This window comes from Lampetra planeri, chromosome 20 (genome assembly GCF_965212315.1).
Source record: "Lampetra planeri chromosome 20, kcLamPlan1.2.h2, whole genome shotgun sequence".
Classification (NCBI taxonomy): domain Eukaryota; kingdom Metazoa; phylum Chordata; class Hyperoartia; order Petromyzontiformes; family Petromyzontidae; genus Lampetra; species Lampetra planeri.
In genome coordinates, this window is record NC_136126.1 from 10,133,020 (window position 1) to 10,149,724 (window position 16,705).

At 46.8% G+C, this 16,705-nt stretch overlaps 1 protein-coding gene across 1 annotated transcript in view; it reads left to right on the forward strand.

Moving 5' to 3' along the window:
- Positions 1 to 16,705, forward strand: part of LOC144724424 (uncharacterized) — a 75,648-nt gene that overhangs the window by 9,162 nt on the left and 49,781 nt on the right. The window contains exons 2-4 of the mRNA XM_078603539.1: positions 563 to 589; positions 825 to 851; positions 10,988 to 11,014. Of these exons, the coding sequence (XP_078459665.1) occupies positions 849 to 851; positions 10,988 to 11,014 (30 nt within the window). The 5' untranslated portion in view covers positions 563 to 589; positions 825 to 848. The remainder of the gene's footprint in view (positions 1 to 562; positions 590 to 824; positions 852 to 10,987; positions 11,015 to 16,705) is intronic.

Below are 16,705 nucleotides of genomic sequence, written 5' to 3' on the forward strand. Positions count from 1 at the left end.
GTTTTAGTAATTCTCGGAACTGGAACTTAGCCAAATTAATTGAAGAGTCAAGTTTATTTACGGTGGGGTTTGTGTGTGTGTGTAACGACCAGGCCGAGACCAGCAGCTCGTAATACCTCATAATCCGGTTTAATCGCGTGTGCCTACCCTGGATTCAATCCCAGAATCTCAGCGGTGCCGATTCAGTTCCCTGACCCCTGACCATATACATCGTCGTCAGTGGCAGATGTGATCTGAACCCGCCCTGGCTTCACGGTCTGCGTGGGTGCCACGGTTGATATGAATAGGCGCTCGCCAGCAACACTTTGTCATCTGAACTCTGTGAGGCTAAACGGACGTCTGCGTCTTTCGCGGGAAAGCGCTCATTAAAGAGCAAACAGGCCTCCGATTTGACAACTTTCCCATCCCAAATGGACCGTGGGGACTCGCAAAAAATTCCTGCGTTTTCTATTCCGCAGACAACGCAGCCCGGCATCCGTGTAAGCACGCGATCCGATTGCAAGCATTGGCTTACTGACGATGGACGTCTGATGTTTGTATTGCTTTCTCTGCTCCTCCCCAGGGCCCTATCGGACTGGATGGAAAGCCAGTGAGTTTAAAACCACTAATTCGCACTGATACGCTAAAGTGTCTTCATCATGCTTTTGTGTGTGCGCGCGCGTGCGTGTGGGTGCACCATGGGTTTTGATTTCTGTTAATATTTCACTTCCTCACACAGCCGTGCTACTTCAGGTCAGGGCATTTCTAAGCAGCCTGTTTAATTTGAAGATTTCCATTTGATTATTCGGTGCTGATTCGTGATTTGTGTCTGTGTGTTTTTTCAGGGGGAGCCTGGTCCAAAGGGAGACATGGTAAATGTATTGTGTTTCAGCCCGAGTGGAACGGCACGACCATTCCCTTGCACTTTGTTTGGTCTCCATCCGCAATGCGCTCTCTCGCTCGCTCGCTCATTCTCTCCACGCCCGTTTGAAGTGCTCGCCCATGCAACACTGTGCAGTGCCATCCACAAAGCAAACAAAGCGAATTTGGCGGCTAATTTGAAACGCAATTTCGAGGACGGCAATCGAAAGGCGCGGGGGGGGGTTCATTTATGCACGTGCAGAGTGCGGACGTTTGGCGTCGATGCGGCGATAAACATACATGAGAATATGTCGCAAGGAGAGTGGCTGGACATTCGAAGCCTACCAACAACACAGTCCACCAATATCGTGACCGCGATGTGGGTGAAGTCTGGAGGCTCCGGGACCTCTGGCGCGGGCGCGTAAGTGTGATAGATGGGCCACGGTATCTTGCCTCGAGAATCTCGGAGAACTCGTTCAATGTTGACACGCACCTTTTGCTCCAGAATTTCTATCGATAAGAAGCGATGCCGCAGATGGCCGGGTGTCTCCGGAGGGGATAACGCTCACGGCTTGCGTCTGAGCCCTGTGAGCGGCACTGGTACGAGATCTGGGCCTCCCGTCAAACATCGGCAAGGGTCTCGTGGCGTCAGCCCCATGTCACCGTTGACTACGTAAACACACGGTCGTGTAAGTGTGTGGCTTTTCGTTTAGTTTGACGAAGCCCAGCTCTGTGGGCTGCATTTACATAGTAGATGGGAGATCCAAGGAGATACATTTCACACAAAGACAAAAGTCCCCCCCCCCACCGTATAGCCTTAACAAACTGTTGGGGCAAGTGCTGTTAGCGACTAGCACCCATGAAGGCCGGCACGGCACACATTTAACACTTTAACACACACTCACCATGGTTGTGGTGAGCGTGTTCTTTTCCCCCAAAGAAAAGTACATGGTGTCTATAATGGTGTCCTACATTACTAAGTACGTATCATCATTAGATATCACTTTGATCTCGGCTGCTAAAAGCATACGCACTCACACGTGCTTGGCGGTAGGTAGGACTGTTCGATGTATTCATTTATCATCGGATAACTTCTCGTCCCTCAAAATCTCCACGAGTCCGCCAGGGATGTTGGCGACCCGCGTCGCGTCGATGCCTCAGGGAGACTCCGGGAGTTTGGCAGCATCTCGGCTGTGATTGCTTCCAACGATTCTGTTCTCACGCTTCTGTTGAAGATCGCTCAAGCGTTCGTGTCCTTTGGTCGCATCTTTTCCACTTAATTCCCAGCGTTCGACCACGCACTTTAATCTGCGGTCTCATAATACATCTTGAGTAATAGATAACGCGATTTGATATTATGTTGTTGTTTTTTTTGTGTGGATTCGAGACATAAAGACCGTAAACATAGTTGGAAAAAATATTTATCCTCTCAGATTTGCTGATGACAGCCCTAATGAGCAACGTAACGATACGTTATAAAAACTTAATTTGAAAAAAAAATGCCACAGAGAGACCTGAAGATATCAATGTGAGCAAAACCAAAGTCAAGTGTAATTTACTGAAAAAATATAATTTGTTGAAAGGGACTCACTGGGAAACACAGCAGAGCATGTATGTCTGGGACAATTACTATGAACTGGACCATGATCAAAATGATTAAATAAAGGTGGAATCACGAGTGGGTTGAATTACATTTTGGAAAATGTTAATTTGATCATGAAAAGAAACATTCCAGCGTTTGGCCGAGGAAGAAAGTTTTAAAATCGGTGTATATTGCCTGCTATGACACCACGGATCAGGCGTGGACAACTGACAAAACAACGTTAATGCAGGCACGAAGAGCATGATTAATGTTCAAAGTGTGAAAGCATAACATTGAAGTTACCACACACCATTGAGTTTCATTACAACTGATCGCTATCGGGACCAGCGCATGTTTATTTTACTTGTAATTGACTGATCAGCTCAAGATGTGTTTCATGTTGGATAATAATAGAATTGTGTGTTTAAAAATACATTACCCAGCCGACGAAACATTGTCTTTGTGGGTAATTGCCAACGAAAATAATTGTGATAGACGTTATACAACTAAAAATTGCATCCCAGTGTCAGTCCACTGCTGGATTCAAATCTCCCCACGCCGTGCCGTCACAGGGGTTGTTTAGACCATACTTCACCACACTGGGCAGTATGGTTTTGTGAAGTTGGGGGTGGGAAGTGAGAGAGAGCCAAGGAATGGTTCAGACATCACTCACCACCGAGGTTTATTTGTGGCCAGGATTTGAACGCAGTTCTCCTGGTTCATAGCGCAACGCGATAAACACAGCGCCACCAATCCCCGCTGACCGATATGTGATATCATAATTTACTCGTAAAGCTTTAGTCTCAAAGTTCCATTGCAGGAGAATCTTGCATTTGGATGTTTGGCCAATATATTCCTGGGTTAGCTTTGCTTGTGAGAGGAAACCAAACGAACCATATAGACCCAGTGCCGCGTGGGGATAATTGCTCAGACTCCACGCATACTTTATAGCACAGAGAAGAAATGACAGCATTGAAGTTTCAAGCAAAGCTACTGAGAAAATTAAAAAAACACACACTTTTATATTGAATAAGTAGTTGTAAATCTGCGCGCGATATTATTTTAGCGAGTGTATACATAGCAACTGTCCCAGGGTAGCGGAAACATTGAGCAGTAGCGGAGTTGTCCTGTGGTTGTGGATGCGGGAGGCATGAAAATGACCATATTCACATTCTCTCGCAAATATTAATTCAACCCCCCCCCCCCCCCCACGAGGTGTGTGGGTAGTGTGCGCACCGCGGTGTGAGCAGGGCCTGCGCGATCTTTGCACGTGCGCGCGTGTTGTGTGGGAGTCAAGGTGAGAGCGCGCCTGTGTGTGCGTGCGTGTGTATTGTGGGGAGCGGTGGTGTAGCGGTTAGCACGCTGCACTACGAACCTGGCGACACGGGTTCGATTCCCGTTCACGGCAAACACCAGTGGCGATTATCTAAACCGGTCCTGGGCCTCCCCTAGGTCGACTCCGCCTCAAATTTGTACCTGGTGCTATGTGTAAACATCGCCGCTAGGGAGACAAAGGCGGCCGGGCGTGGTGTTGGCCACCCACTCCCTCGTGTGCCGTGCCGGCCTTTATAGGTGCTCGCTAACAGCACTTGCCCCTACAGTCTGTTAAGGCTATACGGGGGATCTTTGTCTTTGTGTATTCATTGCGGGCCTTCATAGGTGCTCGCTAACAGCGCTTGCCCCTTTCACTCTGTTAAGGCCATCCGGGGTGATTGTTGTCTCTTTGTACGATTGGGAAGCGGTAGTGCAGCGGCAAGAGCGCTGCGCTTCGGACCCGATGATCCGAATTCAATTCCCGCTCACGGCCAACACCAGCGACGATTATCTGAACCCGCCTTAAATAAGTACGTCATGCGATGTGTAAACATCAACATTGGGGAGATTTAAGACGGCCGGGCGTGGCGCTGGACAACCCACACCTTCGTGTGCCGTGCCAGCCTTCATAGGTGCTCGCTAGCAGCACTTGCCCCAAAAAAGGCCGTTATGGCTCTAAGGGTGATCTTTGTCTTTGTAATAGCGTAAGGGAGCTCGGCCAAAAAGTTACTATTTTTTCTCCAAGAGCAGGGAGCAGTCACACAGCTTGTAAAGCAATGTTGTTGTTGTTGTGGCAACGCTTCACAAACACAAACTTGTGGGAAAATCAGTTGCTTACCTTTTGTTTTGATGCTGTCATGGTATAAAGCAGAGGTGTGGACTCGAGTCATGTGACTTGGACTCGAATCAGACTCGAGTCATGAATTTGATGACTTGCGACTCGACTTGGACTTGCATAACAATGACTTTGTCCCACCTCTGGTATAAAGGTGGGCCCTGTGGACTTGCGAACCAGAGGTCGCCGGTTTGATCTCCCGGTGGGGTCGTTGAAAGTTTCTTAAATCAACCACCGCACCCCCCCGGCCCTTGATAAGTGAGTGCACTTCAGTTAGTCAATCGGCAGGTTACGTGCGGCGAGTCCTGCCTCTTCCATAGACGTCCGGGCCAGAGTGGAAGAGGGTATGAACTCAGCCTCCAGGTGGCCTCTCTAAATAAAAGGCAGGATAGAGCGTGGGTGCGAGCTTGCAAATTGCAGAGCTGCACTTCATATCTGTGTTTTATCTGGTGAGAATCCGTTGAGGATTCTCACCAGACAACGGGAATCATGGCAAATACCATGATAGAGAGACACATGCGCTGGTTGGGTGGGTGATTTTGGCTGATTCCCGTTGTCAGAGCACTGAGCTTGCACTGCTGAGATTCTGGGCCTAAATCCAGGTTTCAGCCACCCGCTCTTAAGTGCAGTGAGTCTAGTACTAGGTTTTTACCCTTTAAACTGGTACAAAAACTGACACCTTTATACAAGGCATCATGTTTGCAATAACCACAACACAAGCAGTCAAAATGCAAACAAAAAGAAAACAATTCTGATAATGATAATGATATGCACTGTCCTTGAAGTTGATTGGTCCACACCCGAGACAGCTTTTTTAAGAGCCTAGTCTCCATTGGTGTTGGACCAGATGACGCCAAAAGGCGTACAACTCAAAAACAGCGCACTATCAGAGTATTGAGAGCTCGGGGTAAGCATTTACACTAGGTCTCATAGTGTAAATGCTTACCCCGAGCTCTCAATACTTCAACGACAGTGCATATCATTATCAGAGTTGTTTTCTTTTTGTTTGCATTTTGACTGCTTGTGTTGTGGTAATTGCAAACAGGATGCCTTGTATAAAGGTGTCAGTTTTTGTACCAGTTTAAAGGGTAAAAACCTACTACTATATTTTGCCACTGGTAAAGGAGGTCTCATAGTGCAGTGAGTCTGTTCACCGATGACTGAAAATATTTTGTCACAAATGAACACTGTAAAGATGTGGTTATTTATATTATTAGTATTAAGCTCATCTACCCAGGAAACCTGCACTCAAATCTTTTTTTTTTTTTATAAAAGTTCCTGCCAACCTTTCGCGACGCGTAATCCCAACTTTAATGCTTCTCAGGTATAATTTTTGCTGTGAGCAAATGCTTAAATTGCTTAAATTGTATTCTTGCATATGGCAATATGTTCAGGGGCTAAATGCCTACGTCGATGTCTGCTAGCCGCTCGAGGCCTTCGGGAGAGAGATCCTGCACTTTTGCTATCCCTTCGTTGAGGGAGCGCAGTTCCGTAACAGTTTCGCGTGGGCCACAGTTTTGTTTGCATTGCGATAATCGCACGACTTCGGCTTCGTGCCTCTCGTTCTCTACTTCGTGAAGGAGATGCGCGCGTCGGCCTGTCGACGATCAGATGCGGTTGATGCCGAAACCTGCGCCGTCGAGGAATGGTCACGTGGAGGAGGTGCGATGGGTCTCGAATGAGGTGTTTATTCTGGGTTGATTTAAGTATCTAATTGGTTACATAAGAGCAACACGTAATGACTCTGTGAAGTAACCGTCACAATATATAAAAACTAAAACCAGAAAAAGGGCAACAGCATAGTATCACGAGTAATAATAATGAAGCACATATCGAAAGGAAAGAGTTGAGCAGTGGTATGAGAACTATTACAACTGCCCGCTGCTTGTGATCACGCTAAATGGCGACACAGCTACATTCGTACGGCATTTCCATCGACATTTACCATGTAGGGGAGCAGGCAGGGGGAAAGGGGTTATGGTGTAAATTTGGCTTCCGGGCATTGTAATTAACAGGAACTGCTAATTAACAGGGTATTAACAGGGTATGCTAATAAACAGGATATTAACAGGGTATTAACAGGGACTACTAATGAACAGGGTATCCACAGGGTATTCTAACCTGGAAATGTGCAGAACGAGGAAGGCAGCCGAGGGAGAGAGCCTCGGCATTCATACGGCCTTCTTATAATGCGCCAGGGTGAATCAGAATATTTATTTAGATTGGAGGAATCCGATGAGCTTCGAAGCTCTTCATCACAGATGGCCAGTGTGCAGCTGGATCTCAGTACGCTCTACCAACGGGAGAGCACCGCCGGCTTTACCTGGAGCGGTGGGCGACGTGGAGAAATGGGGGGGTATCACAGCTCAAATTTTTCACGGTTGCGGCTTTATTGAAAACAGAATTTTAAGAAAATGTGCTGAGCTGATGAATGGAACTGAAGTTTTAAAAAAATGTTTGCAGCAAAAGTTTCGTCTGATCTGGGGAGAGAACAAAAAAAATTAACACAGGTGTTGTCCAGAGGGCTGGATAGTTTCTAACCCTGCTCAAATTCCCGAGGAAATATAGTGTGTCCTAACAGCCACACGCTGCACACACGTTTTCTTTCCAATGGGGGTTGGCTGGCTGGGGGGGGCTAATTTAGCATTAAATTTCCCAATTCGTGTAATGATTTTTTTTATTCTTAAAATTATTCAAAGGTAACTTAATTTTCTTAATCCAGGCAAAGTCTTGCTAACGCTCAAGACTCTTTCAGGAGGATGTTTGATGGCTTCCTTAGAGTTGAATTTTTGCACGTGGGAGGAGGCTTAGAGGACTCGCAAAAAGCCAGTTCGCCTAAAGGAAAACAAAGTAAATGCGCAGCCCTGTAATATCTCGCTCACGCACAAGGTGCCTCCAATAGGCGGTGCTCTAGAGCCCCGCCAGATGACATTTTGGCCTACTCTTCCACGTTCTCCAAACGTACTGGAGCAGGTGCACGGAAATAGAACTCAAAACTCTCCACGAACCTACTGGGTTCTTCAAAAGACGATATAAATTAGGAACAACCTACTTGTTGTACTTGCCACCTCCCGGTGACTCGCGGTTTAGCAGTTTGGTAGTCTCACAGAACGCATTGACGAATTTCGTGCGCGAGTCACCAACCCCATTTCAAAACGTTACAATGCAGAGCTTATGCCACCGCACCAGAATCAACGTTTTGTACGTGCATTTTATTTACATGTGATGCACTTTAGCGTGATTTTCTTAAAAGACGGCCAATTTCAAAAAAAGATATGCATCGAGTCAAAACAATGACTTTTGCTTGGAAAATTGTACCTGCACACTCCGTGACACGCTGTCAGGGTTTCCATGAAAGTAGCAGGCCAAATAATAGACCCCCCTCCCGGGGATAATGCTGCATAAACCGTTGTAATAAGATGCCCGTTCATAGGGGTACTCAACATCACACATCACACGCTCATGGCACATTTTGGCCCAGGCATTCTCTCTCAGATCAGGCCCCATGTGTTGCTGGCTCATGCGACTGACATTCCGATTTATGTAATGGCAACAATGCCAGACAACGTGGTCTCATGCACGAGCAAGGACTTACGTCGGTCAGATTCGCCAGTCGTGGCATCTGAGTGCTAGCTGCTTGTCCGCTTGCGAGCTGAAAAAGTTGAAGGTAAAATTTCAGATAATTTTTGTTGTTGCTGATTTTCACCAGCCAACTGTGTGTTGCAAGGCGTTTGTTAATTGCTCTGTGGCGTCGTTCCCAACTATAGCGCACTGTGAATATACGTATGTCGAACTTATTTCCCACCGTACGTGGCCAAACGTGCTAATCGGGGGTGTGCTCCCGTATCTAAACTAAGACGAAACTAAAGCTAGTTTTTATTTTACCGGGTAATGCCCACTGAGCTATAGAACTCTTCTTCAGAAACGACCTGGCCACAAATGATAGCTCAACGAAGTGGCTTATCACGTGGAAATGTATATAGCAGCAGCTAAATACTCTAAACGTACGTTTGTCTAAGCTAAATGGCTTGGAAAAATAAAAAAAATAACTCACACTGACATTGAGGTTAATGTCGCCCATATACAACTATGCTACTTCAATGCAGATATCACTGCTGAGTGAAATCACAACCAGACGGTTGCAAGTAGATCTGGGCTATTCAATTATATGAGTGATTGTTTTGCCCGACCGATTTTCGTTCGATTAATGCTGGACAACGTGAAAATAGTTGGGTGAAAAAAAAGAGTATCATCTATCTCCCCACGTGTGTCACTCGATGGGAAGTGATGGACAGGCATCATCAACCCCGTCACACTTGGCTTGACCTTGAGGGGTTTCCTGCCTTCATGAGGCAGGATGTTGGTGCGTGCGGAATATTTCAAGGGGCCTGAGTATTCAACCACAAAAATTAGTCGATGACAATTTTTTTGTAGATTCATTCTGCTCGCGTGTGGCTGAACGGAACAGGTCATAAGGCAGTTTAGGTATTGAGATACACTGCATTGAAGCGGTGTTTGTTGAAGCCGTGTGTACCTCCTCCATTGCTCTCCTGAGCGACCGTGTGTGGGGCAGTGGTTGAGCACACGGTCCACGGTTTACCGCACAGAGCCACAGTCTAAACCGAGGCTCATTTTTCGTTACATTTTCCACTTTTACGATTGAGCCGCGGTCCCATGGTTGTTTGCTCAGATCGAATCGGGGGGGGGGGGAGTTCCCGTGGCGGGGGGGGGAAACGATTCCTCTGTTGTAGGTGCTCATATTCTTGGTTCTTTCGGTAAAGTCACATAGATAGAAAATAAAAATGGGCCTGATGAAGACCGCTTGTGTTGCGATCGAAACGTCGTGGGTTTTTTACCTTTATTTTTATATTAATTTTTTATTTAATTTAATTTATTTTTATTTTCTATCTACGTGACTTTACCGAAAGAACCGAGAATATGAATTCCTGCAGTCACGAAAGTTTTAAGTCAAAATTTGTAGGTGCTCCTGGCCATAACTCTCTGCTCGCCAGCGTTCCACATGGTCAAGCCAGGAGGTTTCGGGTGCCTTCACTCGGGACCAAAATTGGTTTCCAGGATTTGAGGTGGGCTATCGGTGGGTTCTCAAGCTCCTCCTCCTCCTCTCGCACTCTCGCGTCGACAGCGCGGGCTTCAGTTTTACCCCTTGAGTACTCGGTGGAAGTTTGAGCCTCTCTGCGGATATGCGGCGGTGTGACGTGAGCCAGGACTGGGATGCCGTTGGGTGGGCATCGAATTTCAATGAATCGACTTGGTTGCAAGTTCAAATCCTGTTCGAGGGGTCTACTCAGGTCACCGTCTAGTCAATGTGGATAAAAAAATTAGTTTGGCATTGTAGGAAATTAACGGTAGTTTTCCTGTGAATAAACTGGGTCCTATCACAAGGATGTAACATTTCTGCCACTTGATATGAGCACTGCCTGGTGTGTTCATCTGAGCTGTATTGGACTCTTGGGCAATCATTGTTAGTAGATATTAATTAATGCCGGCACAGAGTGACATAGCCAACATCACGGATGTCCAGCTCCCTTCGTGTCTCCTTTTGTGACCTTTAAGACCACACCAGGTACTAATTTTAGATGGAGGGTCCTCTTTCGGTCATAAAAGCCAAGTTCAAATTTCAACTCCTGCTGGTGTTTTCCATGACCAAGAATTGAACTTGATTATACGTAATGCAGTACACTCACCACTCAAACCACTGTTCCCCACGTAAACATGGAAGCTTAAAAATACGGGTTGCCATAATGCGCGCACAGAAGAATGCCAAATAGCAGAGCAATACGCACACAAAACACTCACACACACACACGCGCGAGTGCGCACACACAATCGACCAGCACAATGATGGAGCAATCATCCACTGTTTTTAAGTCAGGGAACGCAAAAGAGGAATTTGCGGGAATTAATGGGAGCGGGTTTCTGCGGGGTTGCGGTGATTTTAACGGGGCCGGCCGAATATGGGAACTACAGTTTGCGATTCGAGATGGCTGAAAGCGGATCCCCAGCTGCCGTTATTAGCCCCGTTATTGGCTTTGCTTAAAGAGAGTGCGCCCCCACACCACCCCTCTCTTGCCCCACCACCACCAGCACCCTGAAACCCTCGCTCGAGTTACCCACATTTAGCAAAGTGATTGCAGGGCAGCGGCAGCGGCAGTATTCTGCTACCGCCGCTCGCCAATCAACGCACGGGCAAAGCCCCCAGAGCGCGGCGGGCCAGGGCAGGCAGCGGCTCCCACAGCAAAGCTGTCAGAAATGTGCGAGCCCCCCCGCCCCCCCAGAAGAAATGATATCTGACCTCCACCCCACACATTTTTTTTGTTTCTCTCTCCCTCTCTTTTCTTCCCCTGCCCCCCCCCCCTCCTCCTCTTCCTCCCCGCGCCTTGTGTGTGTTTTCGCAGGGGCCGCCAGGTCCAAGAGGCGACAAGGTACGTGAATTGAAGCACATGGCCTCGAGCCTCCGCTCGTGCGTGGGGGTCCCTTGTTCATCCCGAGGTCTAAGCAATGAATAGCGCGTGATTTATACCGCGAATTAGCCGTTGTGCTGTTGTGTTAAACGATACACGCCAAGGTGAAAGGCCGGGTGCTCGGTACGGGCAGAAGCCCACAAAGCTCTGTGGATTTCGGCAAAGCGCCGCTGCTGCTGCTGTTTATATTCGCCGCCGTTGCTAATGGCCGAGCGTCACCGTGGTAAAGTGCTCGACTCGCAATAGGAAGGATCTGACTTCATATCCAAAGTGGGGAATGACTGACTGACAACCCATCCTATACCCCCCCCCCCCCACTTCCCCAGGGTTGATAAAGTGAGTAGCGATTTGGGGGATGTCAGAATGAGTACCCCGCTTTCTTGGGAAGGAATGTAAATCAGTGAAGCATATTTTGAACGCAGTCGTTTGTGTATATCTGAAGTTAAACTTTGCATAAAGTCTCACATGGGCCAAGCAGCACGGTCGATAGTTAATTCCGCTATGAACCAGGTTGTATAATTTTGATTCCTGGCCAAGGCCAACTTCAGTGGTAAGTGCTCTCTGCTACTGGTCACGCAACGCCCCCCCCTCACCCCCACCTTTATCAAGCTGCACTGACCAGCATGGTGAAGTACGATCAAACAACTCCCATGACCGACACAGCATGGGAAGTTGTTGGACCAGCATGATCACTAAACCGATATACTAAATATTAATATGCGCGCGCATGTAACACATACGCAGCCGATCTTGAGTCGATCAAATGAGTACAGCTGTGTGGGAAGCGAACAGTTGCTGTCATATTGTGGCCAGACTGATTCCCAAGTCAGGAATGTGGAATTTACATTTCGGTACAATGACCATCAATGGAAATGCGGAATTATGGCCAAATTGGTTTTTGAGGACACTCCTGAGGTTTGCATTTCGCATTTCTCAAATGAGTGGCGTATAGTCTTAGCATTCAAGTTAAAATGGGCTTTTGTCAATAAAATCCAAATAATGCCGGGACAAATATTGACAAGTTGTATTTTTCTCCAAATACGATGCATTTTAGGGCCCAGTGAATAAGAAGAACGATATCTTTCGACCGTTTGTGTCACTCTAGTTGTTGAATGTGAATTATTCTTCCAAAATGTAAACATGGTCTTAACTTTTTTGTTGTTGCCCGTGATCAGTGATGAATTTATTGGCCAAAAAATGCAACGGAGAAACGCGCGCACTCGCGCTGAGACCCGATTCACAAACTCAGGAGCCGTGATTTATTTCTGTGTGCGTAAGCGCAGCTCGCAGAATGTGTCTGCAAACAATCAGGCGATCGAGTGGCGGGCTTGCCTGGCAATCGGTCTCCGCATTCTCGATGATTGCGGGGTGCAGGTGTGGCTTTTTATGGGGGCATGCGCTCTCAAAGCTCCTGCCTCCTTCGAGCCTCTCAGTAGGCCCTTCGCGATAGCCACTTACCGGTCGTATCGTTATCATCATCATCCATTCAATCATTGATCTCTTGATACATTCAAACGATTGGGCCACAGGGCAGGCGTCATGACAATGGAGTTTTAGAAGCCTTGGTGCTGAAGGTGAATTGTTTGAAGCCAGTAAGTTCTGCTTAGCTAAATGGTGGTTGTTTTAAATTGTTATCATTCACGAGTTCTGCTGTGATGAAACTAAAACTGCTAAACTATTTTGGTTTATTTTACTAGGTCAGGCCCACCGAGCTATATAGCTCTTTTTCAGAAGCGACCTGGCCACAAATAATAGCTCAACGAAGTGGCTTATCACGTGTACATTTATAGCAGCAGCAAAATACTCTAAACGCATGTCGATTCTAAATGTGGAGGGAAAAACCGGAGGATCCGGTGAAAAATCCATGCGACCATGGGAAGAACGTGCAAACTTCAAATATACATGCCTCAGGGTCAGGACCGAACCCACGACCTGTATCCTAAGTGCAGTGGTTAACATCTCGCCACTAGGGTACCCCCAAACAGAAGCATTTACTGTAAAGAAAAACCTACATAACCCTACAAGGAACATGAAACTTGAATCGTGTAGAAATAAGGAAACTAACAAACGTGGCGTTAAATTTACATTGCACCTCAAAAGTACGTTGGTCCGTAATTCCATTTCAACGCTATTTGCTTTATTCAGCCAGCCGCGAGCAGGTCGCGACGCCCCGCCGGACCGCTGTTTGTAACGTGAGAACGGATCACAGGGCCTTGCTAGTGTTTCTGATCATTTGTGACTGGAGCCCCAAAAAATTCCACGTCCTAATTTCAGGGATGATTTACCTTCTGCCTCTGGGCCCATGTTATTGCCCCAGTGAGCGGTGACGTCACTTACAGGAGGCATGGCCTTTGACATCGTGCTCTGAAATCGCGGAGATCGCAAGCATCTTAATTTCGTCCGCGACTGCTTTGCTTCAACGGCACACGGGGTCGTACGTTTTGTGGCCTGTTACAACAACATGGGCAGGCCAACTTTGTCACTGAGATCATACTATAGGCTGCAGGAGCACGTGTCGCATTGTAGCATTAATTGTCATGTAGAAGAATTTCTCTGTCTTCATCGACCAATATCCTTCCACGGTCTGTCTGACCACAATTATTGGAATACTCCCTTCCACTGTGCAAATAAGTAAGTGACGTGTCTGCTTGTTTAATAGCCATTCATAACTACAGTTTAACAAATGAATGTATTTTATTTTATTATGTTTTATTTTTATTATTTTATTACTTCCCTTCTACGTGACTTTACCGAAAGAACCAAGAAGATGAATCCCTGCAGTCACGAAAAGCTTTAAATCGAAAAATGAATGTAAGTTAAACTTTGGATTTATATTATTTTTTAATGATTGCACAGTTGTTCAAACCACTGGGCTGTCAAGTCACACGCATTGCGTGTAGCCCTTTCACTCGCACGCACGCCAATGCGCGGACATCGCACGCATATTGCCCCCCCCACCGCCCCCCCTTAGACAGACACGCCGACACACGATCGCACGAAATTCACACGCAAACACACACATACATACGCACATACACAAACCAGCCCAATAGTCCACGCCAGCAGCCCCCTCTTCCTTTCGGCCAAAACAATTTGCAAGGTCACATTCACTGATTGGTTCTCATAGTAAGACCCAACTGGTAAATCTCATGCATTGGCAATCCACACATACGACAGCCCTGCAATCACAAGTCTTCATCTCCACAGCCAGTGGTGTAAATTCCCCATTCCAATGACAAGGGCCAGACAACTGCTGGCTACCGCATGAAATGGTGACCATGAAACTTAGTCTGATGTGGGGAGACCACAATTCGAACACAGGTTCTCAATGCTGCTGACAGACGAGTTTTTAATTAGCTTATGCATGCTACAAAGAGTGTCCATCGTACGACAATCGAACCACAGCTGAAATTATGCCGAACGAATTTTGATTCAGCTTTAATATGCGGTCATTGTAGTTGCAGCGCTTAGCACACAATCCAGGTTCCATTCCCGCTTATGGCCAACACCAGTGACGATTTTCTGAACCGGTCCTGAGCCTACCAATGGAGTACCTGGTGCAGTGTGTAAACATCGCCACGAAGGAGACAAAGGCGTGGTGCTGGCCACCCACCCCCTTCGTGTGCCGTGCTGGCCTTCATCGGTGCTCGCGAACAGCACTTTCCCCAACGGTCTTTTACAGGCTATATGGGGGATCTTTGTCTTTTTATTGGCAAGAGCTTGTACCATCAATTCACCTTACTGGAAGAACCCACTTTAGTCACTCATTTCCCAAACTAAAATTCGAACCCAGGTTCTCAGCAGTGCCGGCTGCTACGTGCTTTGACACATTCATTTGAGGCCTCTTGAGCCATCCGGTCACTTAGGCAAAAGAAATTTAATTTTGATTAATGTCGTTGGTTGTCCATTGACTGACAGCCAATTCCCTGTGGCCGAAGGCACAAGTGTGATGTCAGCCGCAGATGTGCGCATTTTTTGGCCAGTGCCCTTTAATTTGGCCTCGTTGATTAGTGGAGTATTATGTAAGACGTTAGCGCATGACAAGCCTAATTTAAGTGTCCAGGTGGCCTCGGCTTTGAATACGACGAGAGGATGCTGTCTCTAACGTTACGTGCTTTTGGGGTTGTTACTAATCCAAGTGAGGTTGATTGTCCCCATGTGGTTGTTCAAGCAAGATATGTGGGTTTCCAGCTGCTGGTTACGACGTTGTGTGAGAAATAAAAGGAGTGGCTATAATGACGATGATGTTCATAGATAATGAATGTTGAATGATCGTCCTGTGTTTAACCAGGTAAGTGCCCAATTGAGATGATCCGGTTTGAAAAGGAGACATTGGTAACTATGGAGATGCAGGTCATTATTGTTTTAGTTGGTGGTAATTTTGACATTTGTGACTTGGGCTCTTGACAATCACAACTACAGAAAATGTGAACTTTTACAACGTTGGAATTCAGAACGTTGAAAAGTAGCGTAGGGCAATATTCGTTTCCATCGTGGCCTGGAGCCATTTACGAACTTTCACGGCCTCATGGCAAGGACCATTCTCGCTGAAACCAGGAGACATCACCACTGGGTTGTACTGGGAGGGATGTTGAGTGGACCCCGATCATTATCTGAAATTATAAACTTGCAGTTGTTAGTCAAACACGCTGCCCACTGTGTGCCACCCAGACAGATATTCTAAATGAAAGAAAATATGAGATTACAGTTTGTCACGTGTTTAATCCCCGTGACCTAATGCTGTAACATTAGGCTCCTTAAAAGCATTCCGAAATGCTGCTTCTGTGGTAATTACATGCAGCATTGATTTTTAGATCAGAAACAGATGACAGTGTTCAATCATTTACACTCAGGTGAGGGGCCACGGAGATGAGAAAGTCTTTTTTTGCTCAGGCTGGGACACTTAGACTATCGCATTTCCTTAAGTCTATGATATAAATGAAGCGTGTGCTGGGAAATTGCCCTCGGAAACTGTGCTTCAGGGTGACGTGAAACAAAAGTCTTTCTTCAGCGCTCGTCAAAACGAAACGTTGCAATTAGTGAAACACAAATGTGGGTAATTTATATCAAGCAAAGGGACGGGGAGGGGGGCCCTCAGTGCCTATGACAGTAAACGAGTTTGAGCAATAAACGATGTAAAACAAGCATGATAACATGCCTAGCACGAATTTACGAATGTTTTTAGTAAGTATTGCCTTTCACTCACCTTTTTAACATTTCGCTGCTCCCTCTATGAGCCTGTTCACAATACATTACAAAACCTCACATGCGTCCCCTGTATAGCCTATGCAGGCTGTTGGGAAAAGTGCTGTTAGCGAGTAGCACCTATGAAGGCCAGCACGGCACACGAGGGGGTGGGTGGCCAGCACCACGCCCGGCCGCCTTCATCTCTTCAGTACTAATATTTTTACGCACCGCATCAGGTACTGATTTAAGGCTGAGCTGACCTAGGGGAGGCCCAGGACCGGTTCAGATAATTGTTATTGGTGTTGACCGTGAGCAGGAAACAAATTCGGGTCACCGGGTTCGTAGCGCAGCACGCAGACATTCTCATACATACATTCGCACATGCATGCATACATACAACACACATACACAAAAAACACGAGGACAGTGGGTCAGGTCCTGTTAGCGAGCACCTATCAATGCAGT